This window comes from Mya arenaria, chromosome 8 (genome assembly GCF_026914265.1).
Source record: "Mya arenaria isolate MELC-2E11 chromosome 8, ASM2691426v1".
In the NCBI taxonomy this organism is placed as follows: domain Eukaryota; kingdom Metazoa; phylum Mollusca; class Bivalvia; order Myida; family Myidae; genus Mya; species Mya arenaria.
In genome coordinates, this window is record NC_069129.1 from 9,391,057 (window position 1) to 9,413,535 (window position 22,479).

Below are 22,479 nucleotides of genomic sequence, written 5' to 3' on the forward strand. Positions count from 1 at the left end.
TACGAAATGATCAGGGTACGAAATGACTAGTTTCCATTCAAAATTGGTCAACAACCTAGCGTGGTCTTCTGACTCACTTTACTTGGAAAACAACCTGTTTTAAAGCGAAACAGACTGGTCCCTGACAGTGAGATTACTGAATAACCATGTACATGTAACATGAAACACACGAGTTCTAAACCTTAGAAAAATGTTTTATATCCAATGATTATTCGCAATTGTTTTGCTTTAACGTTCGACCTTTCACATTTTCATTCAATAAATGGCGGCGTAGTAATTTGGCTGTGTATTCATGCCATGTTTAATATAGAAGTTCATTTGTAATTTTATGAAACATTGATGCACTAATAAAACTTCATTGATTAATGTTCATAAAATGTTTTTACTAAAATACGAGCGAATAATGAACTATAAAAAAGAATATCAGATAACTTTTTCACAACCAACCGGAAATAGGAAATTGACGGCTACTTCATCAGCTATAACTTTGTGTGAAGGGCTTCCCACGGTTACAGTAGCGGTGGAAATAACACTCTTTTTTAAAAAAGGTGGAATAAAAATACTAATCAAACTCAGAAAATAAGCATATAATAAACTGAAAATGTCCGTATTTCAGTTTAAGATCGTATTTTATTTCACAAGTGATCATAGAAAAACTATATTTTCTGAAAATAAGTTATTCTGTGACAATCGTGAAATAAAATACGATCGTACACCGAATTATTATTTTTTTACTCTACTGTATTTCATATTCGTGATCTTGTCCTTGACTGTATGATCGCGTCCATCAATAAATTGATGTACGCATTATGATGCGTTTTAACATTTGAAGGATTGTAAATTTTAGGAAATATGACTGTAATAGCGAATGATTAAAGGAAGTTTGGTAACGAAATACACTTTTTCATGAAAAAGCTTATGTATCAAACCACTATCACCCAAGCGTAATCGCCTTTGTTGTCATGGACGTTTTGATATTATTATTTATCATTATGAACTAGGTTTTATCACATGATCAAAACATGTCTGCCCCTACTGGTTTTCTTTGACAACGGGATTTTCCAAAAGCAATAACCGTTTGTGTTCTTATTATAATGTAGTGAATCTTTTTAGTATGTCTTTCAGTAGGAATGAATCAAATGCGATGGCAGACGAAAGGAAAAGACTGTTGTCTGTCCAGGCTACGGAATTAGACGAAATTGAAGTTGAAATTCGCGCACCACAGATTAAAGGTTAGAACTAGTTTTATTTCATTGTCAGTGAAGTGCCGTGTAACCGTCTTCCTATGATATATTTAGCTTTTTAATTATTTGTCGTGGTCTTAAGAGATTAAAAAGTACAGTGCTAACCATGATGTCATTTATTGAATGTAATTATTTGATTATTATGTCATAAGTTTATAAATACACAAGTTGGGTTCAAAGTAACAAAGTTCAGGGGTGAAACCAGATGTAACTGGATTTCAGATAATTTTAGATTTTATGATTGTTATTATCACATCCTCAAACATTTTAAAGAAATTTGATACATTTGACCTGAATTAAAGACATTTTAATTTTCTGTTTGTGAAGTCATCAAAATTAAGATTGTAATTTACATACATATTATAAGCTTCAAGTCATGGAACACACTTATTTTGAGTTCAAATGAGATTTTCTATATAATAATCCATATAAGTAAATATGTTGACCTATGTGTTACTCCTCATGCATGTACCTTATTTACTTTTTCATTATAGGATCATCATGGTTTGCGAGTGTTTTCATGGTGGTGAATGCTGCATTGGGGGCAGGTCTACTCAACTTTCCTGAAGCGTATCACCAAGCTGGCGGTGTTCTTGTGGCCATTCTCATTCAGGCTGTATGTGTGATGCAGAGGCTATACTTTTATCTGGTGGCAGTTTCAGTCCTATTGTGGTGGATTTATAAGAAGAGGGGAGACATATTGTTGTTGACCTGTCATTCAGTCAGTCTGTACATCACACTTTGTTTCTGCTAAATAACTAGAGAACACTTGGACCTAGAAAATTCAAATTTGGTATGCTGGTTTGTCATGACTCCAATCTATTTTGAGATCAGAATTTCAAAAGTTAAGGTTGCGTTAACCTTGAGGGGAAAAAAAGTTTCAGCTCAATAACTTATTTCTAAAGAACACTTGGGCCCTGGAACTTTAAACTAAGTTTGCTAGTTGGTCACGATTTGTACTGTTCATGACCCCTTTTGATTTTGAGGTCAGTAGGTCAAGGTCACAGTGACCTTCAGGTAAAAAACAATTTCATGTCCATCATTGATAAATGCCCACCTATGACCCCACAATGGGGAAGAGAAGTGCCTTTTCAAAGAAGCAATCTAGTTTTACATTTTTTATCAATTTTTTTTTAACCATATGACTGATACTGCCACCTATGACTTTGCTAACATAAAATACCAGTGATTCATAATATTATATTTACACTCCTTTTGCGCTTCCTTAGATTAAAGCATATTCTTCCAATTGCATTCATACTCCAATGAACGCAACCCTTTTGATATACCTCTGATCTTTTAAAAAACAATTGTATGATTGGTTAAGTGACGTTTTATCGTTGTAAAATGTATAGGACCTTGATGAAACAAGTGACGTCATTGCTGCTGAATATATGCTACATTCAATTGTCTTGGAGTCCTTATTTTTCAGACTTGTATTCTCATTATCCCACAGAAATGTCTATACACCAATGAACCAAAGTATTAAAACATTTAGTCCTTAGGTAATTTCTTGATTAATCAAGCGTTAAAAATAACAAGTCACTGGGTATTTTTTTCTCTTATATGTTTTCTTTAAAAAATAAAATTTTGCTGATTGTTGATATGCTTGACCATAATATTTTACCAGACTTTGAAACTTCTTGTAAAACTATATAGTAGCAATATATATATATTTTTTATATATATATATATATATATAGTGGTATTATATGATGACGTTGTTGAAAAATAAAAGATAAGGTTAACAACCCTGTAATGTATCTTGAGTGGAGTATCACCCCCTTTGGTTGGCATTTTTGTTTTATGAAGAAAATCAAATCTTTACACAATCAGATTCAAGCATCATACACCTTTATGCAGTTGTATCGTTTATACCATACCTATATTTCTTCCAGGTTTTTCTCATCTTCATCATTGCTGCAATAATGATCCTGGCCTACTGCTCTGACATCAAGGGAGCTACAACATACCAGGACGTTGTACTCTCAGTATGTGGGAAAAATGCTCAGCGTGCGAGTGCAATGTTTCTCACTGTCTACTGCTTCGGGACATGCATCACCTTCCTCATCATCATTGGCGACCAGTGGGAAGAATGTAGGTTCAAAATAGATCGTTAAATAGACCAAGCAGTTTTGAGCTAGTCTGTTTCTCAAAGAACATTCAAAATAGATCGTTAAATAGACCAAGCAGTTTTGAGCTAGTCTGTTTCTCAAAGAACAAAGGCAAGGTATTGCAGTTCCCCAGCTAGGCCTAAATAGCAGAGAGGAGCACCCTGCTGCCCTTTTCTGGCACTGTACTGCCTTTTTACTATGCTCCCTTGTAGCCTTTTATTTGACAGAGCTGCCTTTGATGATTATGTACTTTATTTGATATTTATCAGTCATATTGTCTTACCAGTTTTCAGAAATAAGTATAAAAGTAATAAGTATACACTGAGTGAATATACATAATTTTGACACTTAAGTAAAGATAACAGCTAAGGTATTCATAACAAACGATTAGTATTGAAAGAAGTTACAACACAAACACAATATGAATTGAACAATGACTCTTGCAATTGCCCCTTTGAGGCTCATTCAATGTGCATCAAAAGTGCCCTTTCTGACCAAGCACCCTGCTCTTCAAATCCAGGCTGGAGCACTGTATAGTCAAAGCCTTGGTGTAGTGGTTGGTATAAAGGCAAGCCTGCAAAGACTGCAGTGGTAAAATGCTTGCTCAAATTCTGGAATCTGGATTTTAAATAACCGGTTTAGTTTAAAAAAAGCTTAACATCAGGCTTGTTCATCTAAATGTTAAGTTTACTATGACTGTTGGTGTGGACAGCAGTGATGTAACCATATTTAAACTTTAACCTTTAGTCATTATAACTCACATTGTCTAAGTCATTGACCTTGATACCCATGTTTACTATGACAATACACATGTATGAAGCAAGTCACATGAATAATGGCTGAATTATGTGTCAATGCATGCCTCTATTGATTATTTCATTCATTATAAAAATGAAAATTAGTAAAATTTGTAAATACACAATTTGAAATTTGAATGTACATGCAAATTCAAACTTGAATTTTTGATACAGATTCTCAGATTGTAATTTAATAGAGCAGTTAGAAGTTTGTAGTACTTCAAATAACTTTATGATTTTCATGGTATTTCAGTTTTCATATTTGTGGCAAGGTCATTTTACTGCGAACATCTACCCTGGTATATGAACAGAGCCACCACAATCGTTGCAACATCCGTTATAATCATTCTTCCTATGAGCTTCCCTAAAAGAATCGACTTCCTCAAATATGCCAGGTAAGACCTGTGTGTTCACCCGATATACAGCTTATAGCTGGCATTAATTGGTAATGCACAACCACCAAAATTTCTATGGAATACAAGTAGTTGGAAAACTTCAAGCATGCCAGGTCAGCAAGCTGATGGCCAGGACCCATATTCACTAATGCCTTGCAGTTGTCGAAATTAGCACAAACTTGCAAGCCTTCAGTGGTAAAATGTCTTCCGAGCTTGTTTAAATTCTGAATTTTCTACAGCAGGGCTTGTTTAAAAAAATCGATGCCAAGCAAAATATAAGAATATAAGAATTCGGGTTTGTTCATCCAAAAGTCTAATTTCGATGACTGGTTTTATTTTCAGACTCAAAACTGCATATTTTATTGTAAAATTGCAATAAAAGAGCAGTGCAGGTACAGATTGGTTTACCTGTGGTAGTGAAATTGATTTACATGAATAAACTTGCAACTTGAGTTGAAAATAAAGAAATTAAAGATGATTTATGCATTGTAAAATTTAAGTGATCATTTTCCTATTAAAAGACTCTTCTCCAAGATATTTAATAGTGAAAATGGGCCAAGGCATAACAATTTTTTTTTAATTATAAGACTTAAAGATGCACTATTACATGTACTCCCAAATAAGATTTACCATATTTAATTCAATTGTTTTAATTTACCAAAAAGGTTTATTAAATGTCGAAAACAATGGTTCTTATGAAGGATACTGTGTTTAATTTGAAAGAAAGGTGCAGAAAACGCGGTATTTCTGCCTTCTGCGATGATGGTAGCTCACAGTAAATCTTTTAGCATTCACCAATCATTTAATATTTTCAGTTTTCAGCTATAAAATATACTGTTATAAACTTGTTATCAGTAATTAATATTTTCCATAAATTCATTATTTAGTTACAAGTTGAGGGTTAATCACTCAAAATTTTGTTTGTTATACAGGTGTATTTATTGATTTTGAATAAGAGTGTCAATTTAATGAAGGTATAATATATTACGAAAAATTGACATGCTGGTGAGTGTTCGGCCATTTTGAAATTATTATTATGGTTCTCATTTCTTATCACTTGTATGTCAATTTGTTTGCTGGTTTCAGTTTTTCAAAATATGCAAAATTTATCATTTATATAAATTTTTAATTTCAGCTTTGTTGGTGTGATAGGAATCATCTATGTGGTGTTGCTAGTCTCCATAAAATATTTCCTGCCACACGAACCACCAGGACCAATCAAAACCAAGTAAAAAATGTTTACCACTCCCAACAAAACGAGTTACTAGTGTTCCACAATGACAAAGCTAGTTTCTAGGGTTCCATTCCCGACAAAGCTAGGGTTTAAACAAAAATATGCTTGTCTCCATTCCGAGCTACCCTTTTTTACCCTGACCCTGGACATTTTTATTGCATAAGGAATTTTATTTTTTATTTTGTTTTCTTAAAAAAAATGAAATTTAAAGATAAAGTGTTTTTGGCTAAAATAAAACCTATAGTTTTTGGTCATAGAATAATATCATAAGAAAAAAATTGCTAATAAAAATATTTCCCAAAAGATTTCCTGACATACCTTCTTGTGCCCTATTTTATGCGTTTATGTGCTGTTATAGAAGACCTCTATATGGACATATACCTTACATAAATGTGTCCCTTATATGTACATATTAAGTTGATCGGTCCGTATATAAGTGTATTTTAATAAAAAATCCAGTTTTATGACGTCAGCAGTCCATATCATATTTTTGGCTGGTCCGGACCTCGCCAAAAATAATATGGACCGCTGACGTCATAAAAATTATGAGTACAACTTGCGATTTTTGCAACGGCGAACAATTGTCGCAAGTAAACATGAATTGCTTTGTTCAATAAAACAGATCAAAAGCGCTTTCAAAATATCAAATGGCAATATAAAATGTTCGGTAAAATATAAGGAATATAACACACGACTTCGGGCCATATGGCATTATAAGGACCGGCCAGTCAGCCCCCGAAGGTGAATGGACCTTGGCTAACGCCTTGGTCCATATACACCTTTGTTGGCTGACTGGCCGGTCCTTATAATGTCATGTGGCCCTCAGTAGTGTGTTATATTTCTTAAATGTTTTATGTGTGTATGTGTTCATTTAGGCCAGGTCAATGGACAAACATATGTTATGTGTTTATGTGTTCTTTCAGGCCAGACCAATGGATGGACATATTTTATGTGGTGCCTACAATCTGCTTTTCCTACCAGGTAAGGGCTTATCCATACAGTATTTAACATTCTGTTATTTACGGTAACATGTATTCTTAGCCCGATTTCAAGTATTAAATATTAGGAAAATGAAGTTAATGATTATGTTCTAATGTCAATTTTGGTTAATTGTAGATATACATAATGTCTTTTATTTGGTATTTATGTTTGTCTGATTCATTATACCGGGAGTTCTTCAGCTGTATCAACATAATGCTACATGACCAAGTGAAAAAAAGCAATCAAATTACATGCACTTAAAATCTGTACAAAACTAAAAGGAAAGGTTGAAAAATGGTGTGAAATTGTATTTTATCTGTTTTCAGTGCCATGTCAGTATCATTCCAATCTATTCCTGTATGGAACCACGCACTCTCAAGAATTTCTCAAAAACCATTTCCATGGCGATATTCCTCTGTGTTATCACCTACACAGGGACTGCTGCGTTCGGCTATTTCACATTCGGTGATCGGATTACCAGCGATATTCTGTTGTCGTACAATCCAGATGTCTCAGTCCTTGTAGCTGTGGTGTTGATTGCAGTGAAGACTTACACAACATACCCAATCTTACTGTTCTGTGGGAGGTAAAGTTTGGTTATTTTTAAGTTTCTTTCTTTAAGTATAATATATGCATATTTTTTAGTATGTTTCTTCAAAGGAGGAGCTAAGGTATAATCATGCCATGAGCTATGTAACATGTTGCATTACTCTGGCAGAGGCAGTTCTTGAGTTATGCCCTTTGTCTGTTGCACAAATGTATAAACTTAAAATATGGTTTAATGTAACCTTTCATGATCCTTCCTTGCAGGGCAGCCCTTGACTGTCTATGGACAGATGTATGGCGGATGTCACCTGAACGCATCAACTCCACGGAACCACGTCGTCGTTACATCATGACAATACTGTGGTTTATTGCAACCCTCATTCTAGCAGTGTTCATCCCCAACATTGGCGTCGTTATACAGCTACTGGGGGCATTTGCTGCTGTGTTTATCTTTGCATTCCCAGGTAAACTTTGGAAAAAAGTTGTTTAGTGATCTTTTTGATGTATTTCAAACAGAAATGGAATGTGTGATTCCCTGGAACACTAGGAGTTGTTTCGTACCGGGAAGATATTTTCAACCGTGCAGTACTTTTGTTAAAAATCTTTCCTAGGAACATGACAACTCCTAGGCTTTTTAATGAAAGGTCTTCTTAGAGATATGTTGAATAGGAGTCACTTTTGTATTATATATGTATGCTCTTTTGGCTGTGTATGTGCCAAAGGCTTTTTGTACAATATATGTTCTCGTACCGAATACAAAAGTATACATCAGTAAGTTGTTGAATAAAATTGTGGTTGATAAATTCCTGACTGAAGCAATTTTTTTAAGATAAAAGACATTTTCAAATTATATGAGTGTATTTTTTTATTTTCAGGAATGTGTATGTTGTCAGTGGCAATGACAGAGGTTCGTGAAAATGATTGGAGTCGACGATTGCGCTTTATAGTGGCCTTCTCGTGTTGTTTTATCACGTTGGGGACATTCATATTTGGTCTCACCCTTGCAATGTCCATACAGAGTATTCTGGGAGGAAATATAACAGCAGACAAGTCCAGGTGCTAAGAATTTCAGAGAAAAGAAAACTCATCTGGAATTATAGACAAGTCTAGCTGCTAAGAACTTCAGAGAAAAGAAAACTCAATGGGAATTAGCATTTCCGTCAAGATTTGATGTTAACAAAAAAAAAATCAGTAATTTTTCTTTACATTTCCATTTTTGATTCACAGTCAATCTATTATTTTACATTTAACAGGGATAACAAAATTCAAGATTAATCCAGAGATCTGGATGGAAGCTTTAAATTCCAAATATTTGTATGCTTGTCAAACTTATTTTCTGCTGGGCATTGGCCTGAGAAATATTAAAAAATACATTGAAATGGTTGTAAATAAATTTGACAACAATTTTCTTGATTGATATAACCCTGCTTTTGGCTGGAATACCTCATTTTGAAACTATATATTTTTAGAATTTTTATGATAGGGATTGTTGGATTGCTATCATCAGTAATTTTATGAGATTCAAAAGATCTCATCAGTGTACCAATTTTACATTTTCATTTAATCATTCAATGTGAGCTATATTTTGAGCTATACTTTATTGTCAACTTTAGATTAGGCAAAATGCATGTACACAATGATGTTTTCATAGGCTTGATTTCAGTGTAGTTTAAAGTCTTAATGTATTCAGACATATCTCTCAAGAACATGTAATATTTTTTATATGCATATTTTTCATGGTCAGTAATTATAGCCTCTGGTTGTTAATATTTATGAGTCAGTAATGTTCTGAGTTTGTATGGGGATGCTGTGGATCAAATATGTACATTTAGTATATGCCTATCAATATCCAGCACTAAGTACTTACAAACCAATATCACGCTTCTGTTGCTTTCCGATTCTGTATCTACACTGTACCATGTGTTGAGTGCTACCATTTTCACACTGACGGTTATTTAGTTTTTTTGCGATAGTTACTTACGACTCGATAACAAGAACATACTGTATTTCCTAAAGAAACTATTCCAATACATTTTAACTGCTGATTTGTGTTTATATTCAAGTACATGCACTAAATAAAAAAAGCGAGTGGCTTATGACGTCATTTACTGAATGGGCATTCGAGGTAGTGTCATGTAAAAGCTAAGTGCAGTTTGGTTGGTTAAAATTACTAAGAGTGCGTTAAATCATGGAATTAATCAAAGAAGGCATATAATAAAAATAAAATTACAATATGATGTTTTTTTGTCAACCTGTATCATGTCTCCTTTGGTATATAACCATGTATCCATCAAGACTGCCACGACGGATATGGGGCATGTTGAGATTATTGTTTTTAATGAGTGTATATTCTGCAATTCTAATTTTATATATACATAATCCATGAGAATGAATCGTAACTTGAACCATGATGTACTCACTACGCTAATTAATTTCAGTATATGAAATGAACAATTCCTCTACAGTCAAAATATTGTGCACTAGTTGTGTTTGCAATCTGTGATATGAATTTTATTTGAATGCAAGGTAGTTGACAAACTTTTCAAGATTTTTACGCAATGTCACTTGTATCAATATAATTGTGCAATTTTTGAGTTGTGTAAATGTGTGTTGTGTCGTTTAGGAGTTGTATCTTATGTGCCATTTTCCTGTATGTTTAATTGAGCAATATCTTTACCCAACATGACACATGAATATTTTTTTATATGTTTAATTAATTTCAAGCAATATTTGTCCTATTTTTAAAAAAGTATTTCATAAGTACACACAGGGACATGTAAATCATTTATATGTGCTTGGTGTAAACTAACATTTTGATTTTATTTTGTTTGTGCATATTTAATGTTCTTACATTTAAGCATCTTAGAAACTCAAAATTCTTAATGGTTCGTTTTACCAAATAAACTTGTGTTATTTTATATTTCAATTTATTGCAATAAAGTTTTAATGTTTGCATGTCTCTAGTATTGATTATTTTATCTCATTTGTAATGTGCATGTTTCAGGAATATGTAAAAACCTGGTTGTAAAAATAGAGAGTTTATTGGATTGCATTGTTTCTTTATTTGTAAAATCCCACTTTGCTAGGTTTTCGTTACTAAGATGACCCCAGTGAGTAAAATCAAGATATAACAATTAAACAGTTACAATTCTGCATTCAAGTTTTCATTTTATGTAATAAAATCAAGAGTTTTTATCCAATGGTTATCAAACTTGGTCAGACTATTTGTCGGCATGTTATCTTGGATATATATGAAAATGGGTCATCTCAAAGACTAGGTCACTAGGTCAAATCTTTCACAGTAATAAATTAAACAATTTTTATCAAATCTTGATAAAACATGGTCAGAATGCTTGCCTGCATTATATCTTGCATTTTTTTAAATATGGGTCAACCTGGGTCAAAATTAAGGTCACTAGGTCAAATCTTAGGAATAATATTTCCATGTCATAAATTCAACATTGTTTTTCATATCTTGATGAAACTTGGTCAGAATATCTGTTTGCATAATATCTTGATTATTTTTTTATATCGGTCATCCCGGGTCAAATTCTAGGTCACTAGGTCAAATCTTTCCACGTCATAAATTCAACAATTTTTGTCAAATCTTTATGAAACTTGGACAGAATATTAGTTTGCATAGGTGGTGTTAGTAGTTTATACTCTAGGTCCTGTCGTGAGCACATTGAAGGGTCCCAGAGTGACAGTTTAACCACCGCACACCTATCCTGGGCAGACTATCAGGCGGTCAACCAGTACTAGGTGCCTTCACCTCTACAAGGAACTGACAACTTCTGTACATGCAAGGGGCAGTGGTACAGTGCGAATGATCGTAGAAAGGATTTCATAATCAATCGCAACAGAAGTGACCTGGTCTGCCCGGGAATCGAACCCGGGTTATCCGTTTCAGAGTCCAACACTCTACTGATTGAGTTAACCGGGTGGATTAGTTTGCATAATATCTTGAAAGTTCTTTAATATGGGTCATCTCCGGTCAAAATCTAGGTCACAAGGTCAAATCTTAGGAGAAAGAATTCCACCGTCATAAAAATTCGTTAATATTTGTCAAATCTTTATGAAACTTGGTCAGAATATTTGTCTACATGTTGTCTTAAATATTTGTGAAAATGGGTCACCTCAGATCAAAAACTAGGTCACTAGGTCAAATCTTAGGAAATATTTTCCCTTTGTCATAAAAATAATTATATCATAGCTTACCAAACCTATCAATATCAGTTAACAACTAACTTCAATTGCTCTTTTATAAACACACATCCCCATCATGAATTTCATATCTACCCATATTTTTCAAAAATTTGAATTTTAATTAACTTTAAAAATATTTGTGTACATGAAATCTTTAATGATAAAGTGTGTCATCTAGGGTCAAAAACTAGGTCTTTGGGACAGATCTTATTGGAAAAAGCTGATATATTAATAAAATGTTCCTTTTTCCTCACACAAATGGAATAGTTTCTGTTGATCAGGTTATTTGTATGAACGATATCTCCAATAAGTATAAATATGGGTCTTTTGGGTTAAAAAAACTAGGTCACTAGCTCAAATCCTATGTTTGCAAAATTGCATCCGCCATCGTCAAATAAAAATCCAGCTTTAATGTGGCGTTGCCGCTTTGGCGTCTTGTCAATTTATGTCTATATGGAAAACTTTGAAATTTGTTTCCTCAGAATCCTCTGGCACTTTTTTAAAATAATTGTAAGAGGTTCTTAAGGTGACCATATATCAAATTCCTCCACCCCATGTTGATTCATTAAAAAAACAGTCACCAAGGGCAGGGCTACATTTCACCATATGTCATACAGATTGAAGTTATTACCTCAAAGACTTAAAGTTAGGCTCAAAATGAAAAAAAAACTAATGAAAAAAAAACTATGTCTAAAAATTATTGGTTTTTGCTTTTCCTGAATGAGATCTATCTTTATATGGAATTTGAAGTCAATATATTAAAGGCTTTGTCGGGTTTTGCTCAACACAAAAATTATGTTTAAAAATTATACAAAAGACAGAGTGCAATTCAAAGTTATGGTTTATGCGCACTGCCATCTTCCAAAATAAAATACATCTGTATATACTCGTATTAAATCTGAAATCAATACCTTAACCACCTGAGTAATGCTCCTGACAGAAATTAAGTATTTATTTAAAAAAATGGCAATAACTCTTAGAATAATACCAAAGTCAATTTTTAGTGTATCATTCGAAAACAGGCCTTGAGAAGTCATACAAGTTTAATCCAGACCAAATAAAAGTTTACAATGAACAAAAGACAATTGTTGTTAGAATATTTAAGACATAGATATTGATCTTGTGCACAGCACTCCTCCCCAATAAGGAGTCTATTGTTTAAGGGGGATCATTCAGTATATATTAACAGTTAGATTAAAGCTCTTGCACACTTTACTTCCTCTCATTGCTATATATCTATATATTCCAAGTTTCAATTAAACATTCAGGGTTCTGTACTCTTCGAGGTAAGGGCCTGACAAGCAGACAGTATATGCTCTCGCTCAATAAAAGAAATAAAACAAACACAATAATAACGCCATTGAGAGCAATCATTATCGAATCAATAAGTCAGTACGGTAACTATTGTAATCCATTGAACAACAATTTCCTAGAAGTTTTCTCTTGGTATAAATCCGTGTAATTCAATGGTAAATCTTAATATTTTCTTAAAACTCAATTTTATTGTTTTGTATTGTGTGACACATTTATTTGTAACACACTTCTTGGTGAATTTTCATTTCATTAGCATTGCTGTTTGCAATGTGAATTTTCCATAGCTTATGTCATTCATATGTATATGTCTTTGTCAATGATATTAATACATATTGTAAGTTAACCTTTCTATTTTGTATTTGCAGCGTTCAATATTTTCTGTTACCGGTATTTAATTATGTTTATGACTTATGTTTCATGCAGCCTTCCATATTCGATGTTATTCAAATCTGGGAAAAAGATTATAATTGGTCCTAGTTCAAATGTACTGTATACCAGTATGTCATGTATGTAAAGAATCGATTTGTGTTGTTTTTACTTCAGCTTAACTATATCTATAAATCATATTTCGGTGTATTGGCTAAACGAAGGAAATTCTTTTTGTCTCATTATTTCTAAATATTTTTTTTTTAAATCCTCATATATATAGGATTATTAAAAATTAAATACATTAGAAGGCGTCTTTCGGTAACTTTCTTGCATATTTACTCCAGTTTCAGTGCTATAGCGAGAGGCTCATTTAAACTGAGGCAGTGTAGAGGGGTCAAGGAGCATGCTCCCTTTAAAAAAAATCTAGGACTTCTCTAAGTTTGCAATTGACGACACTTAAGCCATGTAAAACGACCGTAAAATTCGTATTATTGACACTTTATATACACGTTCATTTTAATGAGTAAGCGTAAACGAAAGATTTTCATATCTTTATTATTGGTATTAGGACACAGGGACGAGCTTGGCGGAAAAAGCGGGGTTAAGTGATAAAGTAAGCAAGCACTGATTCAAGATACACCATATGTATAACATTTTATTTTGTTTTTTGTATCAAAAGCAAAAAAACAAACAAACAAAAAACACTTTGATGTCCGGAATCGCAATCGCAGAGTATACGTGCAGTCTATTGGAATGTTTTATGAACACATATCAAAGCCAAACGATTAAGACAAGTGTCTAACAATGTTTCCATGTTACCTGTGTGTTAAACAAGCGTGCTCTACACTTAGCAACCGGAGCTTTTCATTCCATTTAATTTCATTATATGTTTATATATTTGATACATGAAGCCGAGATATAAGCATGTAAGATAAGATAAGATAAGATAAATTTTATTTTAAGTCGGCAAGTCAGAAATAACAATATAACATAAGCGACAAGCGCCTTTGAACCGACTTTAACAATAGTATACATGTTGCACCACAATATCATGGTAAGAAAGCTGTAAAATAATTTTGAGCATTGTTAAATAAGCACATATCACATAGCAAAGCAAGTAAAAGAGGTTAAACCTGTGAAAGATCTGCTGCTCTAGACCAGAGGCCTAAGAGACACTTAAGAAAAAGAGTAATAAAAAACTGATAGTCAAAATAGTTGCAAAAAGCAGATTAAAAGTAATCTAAACGAAAATATCACCACAGATCAGATCTGGGATGACCTGAGCAGCAATTCCTTCACAGCAGCACATACAGGAGCACAATCAATAATAAAGCATGGTATGACAATGACGATAGCATATATACAAAGAGAGTTTTATTAACAAGCTACTGCATAGCAAGTACTAGTAAGCAAAATTAAGCAGTAAAAGCAAATCAAGTAACGTACAACTATACATAAAGGGCAGAGCATGCAGCTAGAACACTTGAACAAGCTAAGGCAAGCAGAAGCACATAACACAAAATAAACTCAAAAGACACAACACAAGCAAGATATAAACTAAGATAGATATTGAACAAAAAGACAAAGATGATGTCCGGCCCTGTAGAACAAGCAACTAATTTGATTTGCACATTGAACACCTGCAGTCGCGTCCATTCCAATGTGCAATCAAGCTTTTGAATTGATTGTAGTTTGTTGTATTTCTAAAAGCTTCTGGGAGCGAGTTCCACAGGACCGGAGCAGCATACTTAAAACTATTTTTTCCATACCTAGTTGTTGTTACTCTGGGAACTTCTAATAAGTTTGTATACCTAAAATTATAACCGGCATCACGCACTTTAATTAAATAATTTAATACAGGTGGGGCAATATTATTCAAGATTTTAAAAGTTTCTATAGCCATTGCTCTAGTTCTTCTGATATACAGTTTTACAGGGTTATTTTAGTCTCATCATACATTTTTATTTCATAATACAATAGACAATATGTCCATGAGTATACATATAATAAAACGTACATTAATTGCAAAATAAGTCATAGGTCGTAAGACATGATGTATTAACAGCGAAGAGGATATGTTTTTTACTCATAATACATATGAAACGTTTTTCGTAATTCAAACGCTTTATACACATACATCGCTAAATTTCTATTCACAACAGCTTTCTGAGAGGTCATCAACTCAATAAACTTAAACATATTCCATTTTTTAAAGTAATATGGTTTGATATACATTTCTCGTAGTTCAGCATACAATTGATATTAAAGTAAAAAGTGGTATTCGTCTTCAAGAGTGTTACACAATAAGCATGTTCTTTCATTATAAGGTGTTGCTGTTGGTTTATGCCATCTACCTGTTTCGATGCTCAACATATGACTTGACATTCTTAACCTAGACAATGCATATCTATATTTACATTACACAAATAGGGTTGTAATTCAAAAAACGACACATGCACGTAATTTCGAGCTCTACTAGACTCTCTGAGCTCAGACTGCCAAATTTGTATATAATTATCAGTAGCCCTTCTTTTAAACATATTTAGAAACAAATTTATGTCACCAACACCTTGATTAAGCCATACATCATTAAAACCTAATGCTTGTAACAACTGTCTTACATTGTAAGCCCAGGACTTGAAATGTGGATTTTCCTCTAAGTGCATACAAAGTTTATCATACATAAGTTTAACATATTTTACAGTGTCCATTGTTACAATTTTTAACCAATATCTTATATGACATTAATCGACCTTTTACATAATAATGAGGTTCTTCCAAGTTCACCATAAACAAAATTATTTTGGGTCTGTAATCGCACTCCTAACAATTCTTTACAAAAACGTAAGTGTATTCGTTCAATTTGAAGACTGTTACTAAGACCCCATATTTCCGATCCGTAACTCAAGACTGGATAAATAAGTTTATCGAAAAGATCCAATCTATGCTTAATTGAAATGCAAGGATAATTAGATATACAACTTTTAAGCCTAAAAACCGCCTTAAGTGCTTGTCCTGACAAAGCATCAAAGGTTTTTGAAAAAGAACCTCCAGGTGTGAAAACTATACCAAGGTAAGTAAATCTATCCACTATGTCTAATTCTCTACCCTTATACATACATTTTACATTTCAACTTAATCTTCCTCCTTTTCTAAACACCATAACCTTCGTTTTTTTCTGGATTCACACTTAATTTCCATATTTCACAATAATTTTAAAATAATAACAACCCTTCTTGTAATCCTGCCTCTGTATCAGATAGCAAAACTATATCATCAGCATAGAGTAATATAAATATTTTAAACACATCAAAATCAATACCTTGATAGTTATTAGTACATAAATACTCTTCTATATCAATAAGATACATTGAGAATAAAAACGGAGATAGAGATTCTCCTTGGCGTACCCCTAATAAACATGAAAAATCATTACTTAATTCATTGTTATATTTCACTTTTGACTTAACATTCATATACATAGAACGTATAATATCGAACATCTTTCCCCTAACACCAAGTTTTATCAATTTATACCAGAGTATATCTCTAACAACATAATCAAAAGCTTTGGAAAAGTCAACAAATGCTGCATATAATTTCTTATTGCTATCAAGTAAACAGGTGATTATACTATGTTATACAAATATATTATCAATAGTGCCCATCTTTTGCCTAAAACCAGCCTGGGCCTCAATATACACATGATAATATTCTGCCCATTCACTAAGTCTAGTATTCAATATTTTTGTAAACAATTTTCCCACCGAGCTTAACAAAGTTATACCCCTATAATTACTTGGTTCATTTACAGCCCCTTTCTTATGTAGTAGTATAATAAATCCTTCTGACCATTTGTCTGGGTAATAACAAGCTGATATACAAGCTAGGAAGTTTTGCTCTATTTAGAAGTTGTTCATATGTACTGGAGTAGTCGTCATAAACAAAACGAAGGGCTCTTTCTTGTATTTGTTCAATCTTGTTTGTGCTTTTATTTGAGCAGAAATGCCAAGTTAACGGACAGAAGTTGAAATTGGATAAGATAAAAGAGTGAAAAATGGTTAGGCGGCTTAATCTACCAATTTCTGCCTAATCTTTTCAATATATTAAGTTGTTGTGCAGCTTAACTACATATGGTGCTAATATGGTTTTCAAAGGAAAGGGCAAAATCTAAGTTGACTCCAAGAAGTTTTACCACTTCATCACATTCAATTTTGGCATTTTTAAAACCAAGCTTGGGCTTTTTAGAGTGCGTTTTAGTGCCTATGGCGATAGCCTGAAACTTATCAGGATTTGCCTGCATGCAATTAACAGAGAACCAGTTGATAAGGACATTGCTTTCGTTTTGAAGGACTGATATCAGAGTATCGAAGCTAAATGAGCTAAGAGAAAGGGTATTGTCGTCAGCGTAGTTGTAGAGGGATCCTTGTTTGATGAAATAGAAGATGTCATTGAGAAATATGTTAAAGAGTAAAGGGCCAAGGATCGAGCCCTGTGGCACACCTTTGGTTATCTCAGCCCAGCTACTTGTAATGTGACCTATTTTGATTTGCTGTTTTCTTTGAGTAAGATAGGATGTTAATAAGCTTAGTGAGCTGGCAGACAGACCATAACATTTAAGTTTGCAAATTAATATATCATGGGGCAGACAGTCAAAAGCCTTTGACAGGTCCATAAGGACAGCAGCAACATATTGTTTTGAGTCCAGAGCGGACTTCCAGTCTTCAACTAATTTTAAAAGGTGGTCTGACAACCATGGCCTTTTCTAAATGCGCAAAGAAATTTATTAAAAATAGGTTCGAAATGCTCAGATAGTTGCTCGGCTAAAACTTTTTCAAATATTTTTGAGGGTGCAGGCAAAATACTGACAGGCCTGTAATTAGACTTTTGTAGAGGATCATTTTTCTTGAAAATTGGAGTAACCTGAGCATGCTTTAGGCGATCTGGGAAAATGCCATTGTCTATAGAGCTATTTATAAAATCAGTATAAAATGGGGCTAACGACTGTGATCCTAGCTGAAGTAGTTTAATTGATATTTTATCAACACCTGTAGCTTTTTTTACATTAAACTTTTGTATAATGTTTGAGACTGTTGATTGCCCTACATGAGTAAAATTGAAGGAGCTGGGTGTAATGTTTTGTTCTAATATTTTACTGATGCTGGGGTGATTAGTCTCATTAAAAACAACATCTTTACCAATATCTTTGGCAACATTTGCATAGAACTCATTGAAAACTTCTGCGACTTCAGTGCTGACTGGAATAATATTTTCGTTATTGTTTAAAATAATTTTGGACTGATTGCTTTTTGATTTGTTTGACATATAGGGTTTAATTGTTGACCAGAAGTATTTGTTCTTACATCCACCTAAGCATCTTTCCTGAAAGTAATTGTTTATTGATATGCGTTTAAGCTTATTAATATAATTTCTACTTTTTCTATATTCTTCCCATGTTTTAGCATTTTTGTTCTTCATGTATTTAGTGTGAGACATTTTCTTATTGTAAATTGCTTTTCGTAGTCTTCTATTCATGTAAGGCAGCTGAACAGGCTTTTTATAGACTTGTTTAAGAGGAGCGTGTTTTTCTATAGTATTCATAACTTTTTTTCTCAAAATCATTATATACAGTATCTATGTTATTTTCATCAGGGTGATAACCATCATTAATCATGCTAAGATCATTGTTAAAAGAGTCAATGTCGAAAGTTTTGAAACTTCTGAAACTTACTTTTTGTTTCTCATTTCCTGGTGCATTATTATTGATGACTGTGCTGATCATATTGTGACAATCACTGATACCAGTTGGGACATTTAAAGTTTTAAAACAAAGGTTTTTATGATTAGTCAAAAATACATCTAAAAGAGATGGTGGACAACCCTTTTTAAAACATGTAGGTTCTTTAATAATATTTGACAGGTTAAAAGATTCAATAATATCCAAAAGTGTTTTACATTTGGTTTCAGACAAGAGATCATAGTTCAAATCCCCTAGCACGGCATACTAGTCATAGAGACTGACACATCTATCAAAAGTTTTACAAAAGTGTTCATCAAAAAGATTATTTTTCATACATGGAGGTCTGTAAACGCAGAAAAAGCACCATTTTGATTTGTTTAAATTTACCTCGTATATAAGATTTTCAAGATTGTCTGATTCAATGTCTCTCCGTCTACGTGATGGAATGTCAGTGCGGATGTAAGAGGCTAGACCTCCACCATGAGAATTTCTGTCTCGCCGTTCAAGTTTAAAACCAGGTACATCAAAAATGGAATCGCGATAAGAACAGTCCAATTTGGTCTCTGAAATGAATAAAAGATCTACAAGTTTATCATTTAAAACCTCATAAATTTCAGCAAATTTAGACATTTGACTGTTAATGTTCAGGTGAGCCACAATAATTTTTTTGGGATGCATTCTACGAAGTTCTGCTAATTCCTTGAAGGCGGAGTCAACTGTTGAGCTGCACATGGTGTCAATTGATGTATTAGGATCATCTAATGTAAACTCAGCACTAAAAAATGAGTCAGTAAAGTGAAAGTTTTCACATTGGTTGGAAAGTTTTCACATTGGTTGGAAATGTGTATAAAATGGAACGTTGATAAATTTTGTATATTGTCTAGGCTGTTATAAATATAAAATATTTTTAATTCATTCGGAATCAATTGAATAATACGGAGATTTACAGAGTCCCGGTGTAACGTTGTAAAGTGACCCCCATAGAATAATGACCCCCCGGTCATTATTTTATATAAAATAATGACCCCCGGTCATTATTTTATATAAAATATTGACCGGGGGGTCATTATATTATGACTGGGGGGTCATTATATTATGACTCCTCACACGTAGAAAAATGACCCCTCACGTAGAAATGTGACCCCCTATAGAATAAGGACCCCCCCCCCAATCCAAACCTTGACCTAACCTATCTAAGGTACACTTGCACAACATAATTATCTTCATCCATAGACATCGGAGGAGAGATGGCACCCGTCCGTGCATGCGTCCATACTGCACGTTTTTTTTTGACCGCAGTTAGATGGAATTGATCCAAGCTTCAGGGATTACCACTACCGATGCCTATTTGTGTGGAAAGAAAAAATGGTTAAAGTCTCCGACCGAGAATCACTTGCCCCTCACCGTTGTGAGTTCGACGCCTACCAGGGTCGTGTATGGGTGACAGGCATACAAACTGTGCGCTGCTCAGTTTATCATTTAAAACATAGGCGATGGACTGCATAGGAACGTTCCATCAACAAAATACGCAACTACTTGTTGTAATTTACGGCCTGTTTGAATATCAACAATCAAAAATATTTATAATCACAGAACTAGCTAGTTTTCAGGGGGCGAGGGTGGCTGGATTTCAATCTAGTATCGTTGGACTTCTTACCAGAACTCGTCTAATCCTGATCTGATGTAACATACTTCGATAGCTTCCTCGCCTAAGAATCGAATCTGTGCAACTGGATTAGGAGTCAACTATATAAACCTCTCTGCGATTGAAATTAAATAATTATTAATTATACAAGCAGAATCACTGTAAGTGCACTGTAAGTGACAAGTGTTTGTTAGTGATTTGAATCATTTTCGTAGTCATCAAAGTTGTATAGTGATTAAACGTCCCACACAGATTAATGGAACTAGCAATGATGAATGACTTAAAAATATTATCCCTTTTTTCTTTTCATGACCATTCGAAAAGTGGTTTTAGAAATCATTTAGCACAAAAAGGATAAGCAATTCATGCAAAAGATCTGAGTTACAGGTTAATTACAGCAACCTCTTATTATCATAAATGTTCTTTCTTCCCCAGGACTGTGTACCATTGGAACAACCTACCACTTACTGTTGCCCTCCTCCCTACCCCTGAGCAGTTCAGTGCAGCTATATTTAAGAAATGAACGCCTTCTCGCGTCGGTTCACGATTATATGAATACAACAAGTCTCGTGCATAGTTCGTAAACCCCGAAGGGGTTTACGTTAACTATGCACGCTACTTGTTGTATTCATATACCCGTTGAACTATAGCGAGAAGGCGTTCATTTCTTATATTTATATTATCATTTATATTATTTCTACTTATATCAAAAGAATAATAGTCGATTTATTGGATTATCTTCTAAGAAAATCGATTGCATCTTATTAACACGACGATCGCGTCCGTTATTCGGAAGAGCGGTGGCCAGCCCATATGACGTCACGGAGACTTGTTTATTTCGTATGTGCCAATCAGATTGCGTGACGAAATATCTCGCTCATTTTTTGAAGGAATTTAACATTAACTTGAGATATATTTTAACCTTAATTAGAAGACGTGTCGCGCACACCACCCAGATCCGCTCGTCAAAGGTCAAGGTCACACTTGGAGTCGGCGCAAAATCCGTGTCCGGAGCATAACTTCTATATGGATGGAGGGATTTTAATATAATTTGGCATAAATGTTCTCCATGGCAAGGCGGTGTGTCGCGCGAAAAAATTATGTCTCTGTGGCAAAGGTCAAGGTCACACTTAGAGGTCAAATGTCAAATAACAAGTTCAAGGTTACATAGACCTTAAAACTGAAAACGGTTTCCGCTCAATAACTTAATTATTGTTCAACCTTCAGCTGCCAAACCTGATAGGATGATCACCCATATTGAGTAAATGACCCCTATTGTTTTTGGGGTCACAATATCAAAGGTCAAGGTCATTATCATTCTTTCATCTTCACAAATGTCCATTATGAATCTTTCTGTGAAAATTTAAACCTACAAAGCGGGCTCGACATCTGCCCGTGGGCATGCAGAATGTATTTCTAGTTAACCCTTTTAAACATTCTTTTAAATCTTTTTAAACTACTCTTTAAACCTTCTTGCGATTTTGACGCGCAACCATGTCTACGTCCCCGGGGGTGTTTGACATTACCGGAAGACAGACAGACAGACGGACGGACGGACAAACGGACAGACGGACGGACATACTTCTAATTTTGACCTAATATGACTCAGTTTTAAACTCACTCGAATTAACTAGCATTCTGACCAAATTTTATAAAGATTCATATAAAAATGTGGCCTCTAGAGTGTTTTTACTTTTGTGTGAATATAGATACGGGTCTTGGTAGCATTATCGTTGAATTTGCTAGATCTGATTTTATCACATGACATCGCTTGTTTTTCATGTAATATAATCATTACGAATTTCTTTATATTTAACACGTGTAATATAACTTTGACGTGACTCATTTCCGCCAATACATTCCATATAGAAAAAAGGCGTGAAAAGCGTGCGTA

At 33.8% G+C, this 22,479-nt stretch overlaps 1 protein-coding gene across 1 annotated transcript; it reads left to right on the forward strand.

Moving 5' to 3' along the window:
* The first annotated feature begins 1,024 nt into the window (after positions 1-1,024).
* LOC128245005 (sodium-coupled neutral amino acid transporter 7-like) lies at positions 1,025-10,358 on the forward strand. The gene is made up of 9 exons (XM_052963192.1): positions 1,025-1,232; positions 1,739-1,860; positions 3,143-3,341; positions 4,409-4,550; positions 5,686-5,778; positions 6,708-6,765; positions 7,092-7,351; positions 7,576-7,775; positions 8,187-10,358. The coding sequence occupies exons 1-9, from the start codon at positions 1,115-1,117 to the stop codon at positions 8,372-8,374; spliced, it is 1,380 nt and encodes a 459-aa protein (XP_052819152.1). The 5' UTR covers positions 1,025-1,114; the 3' UTR covers positions 8,375-10,358.
* Positions 10,359-22,479: the final 12,121 nt, after the last annotated feature.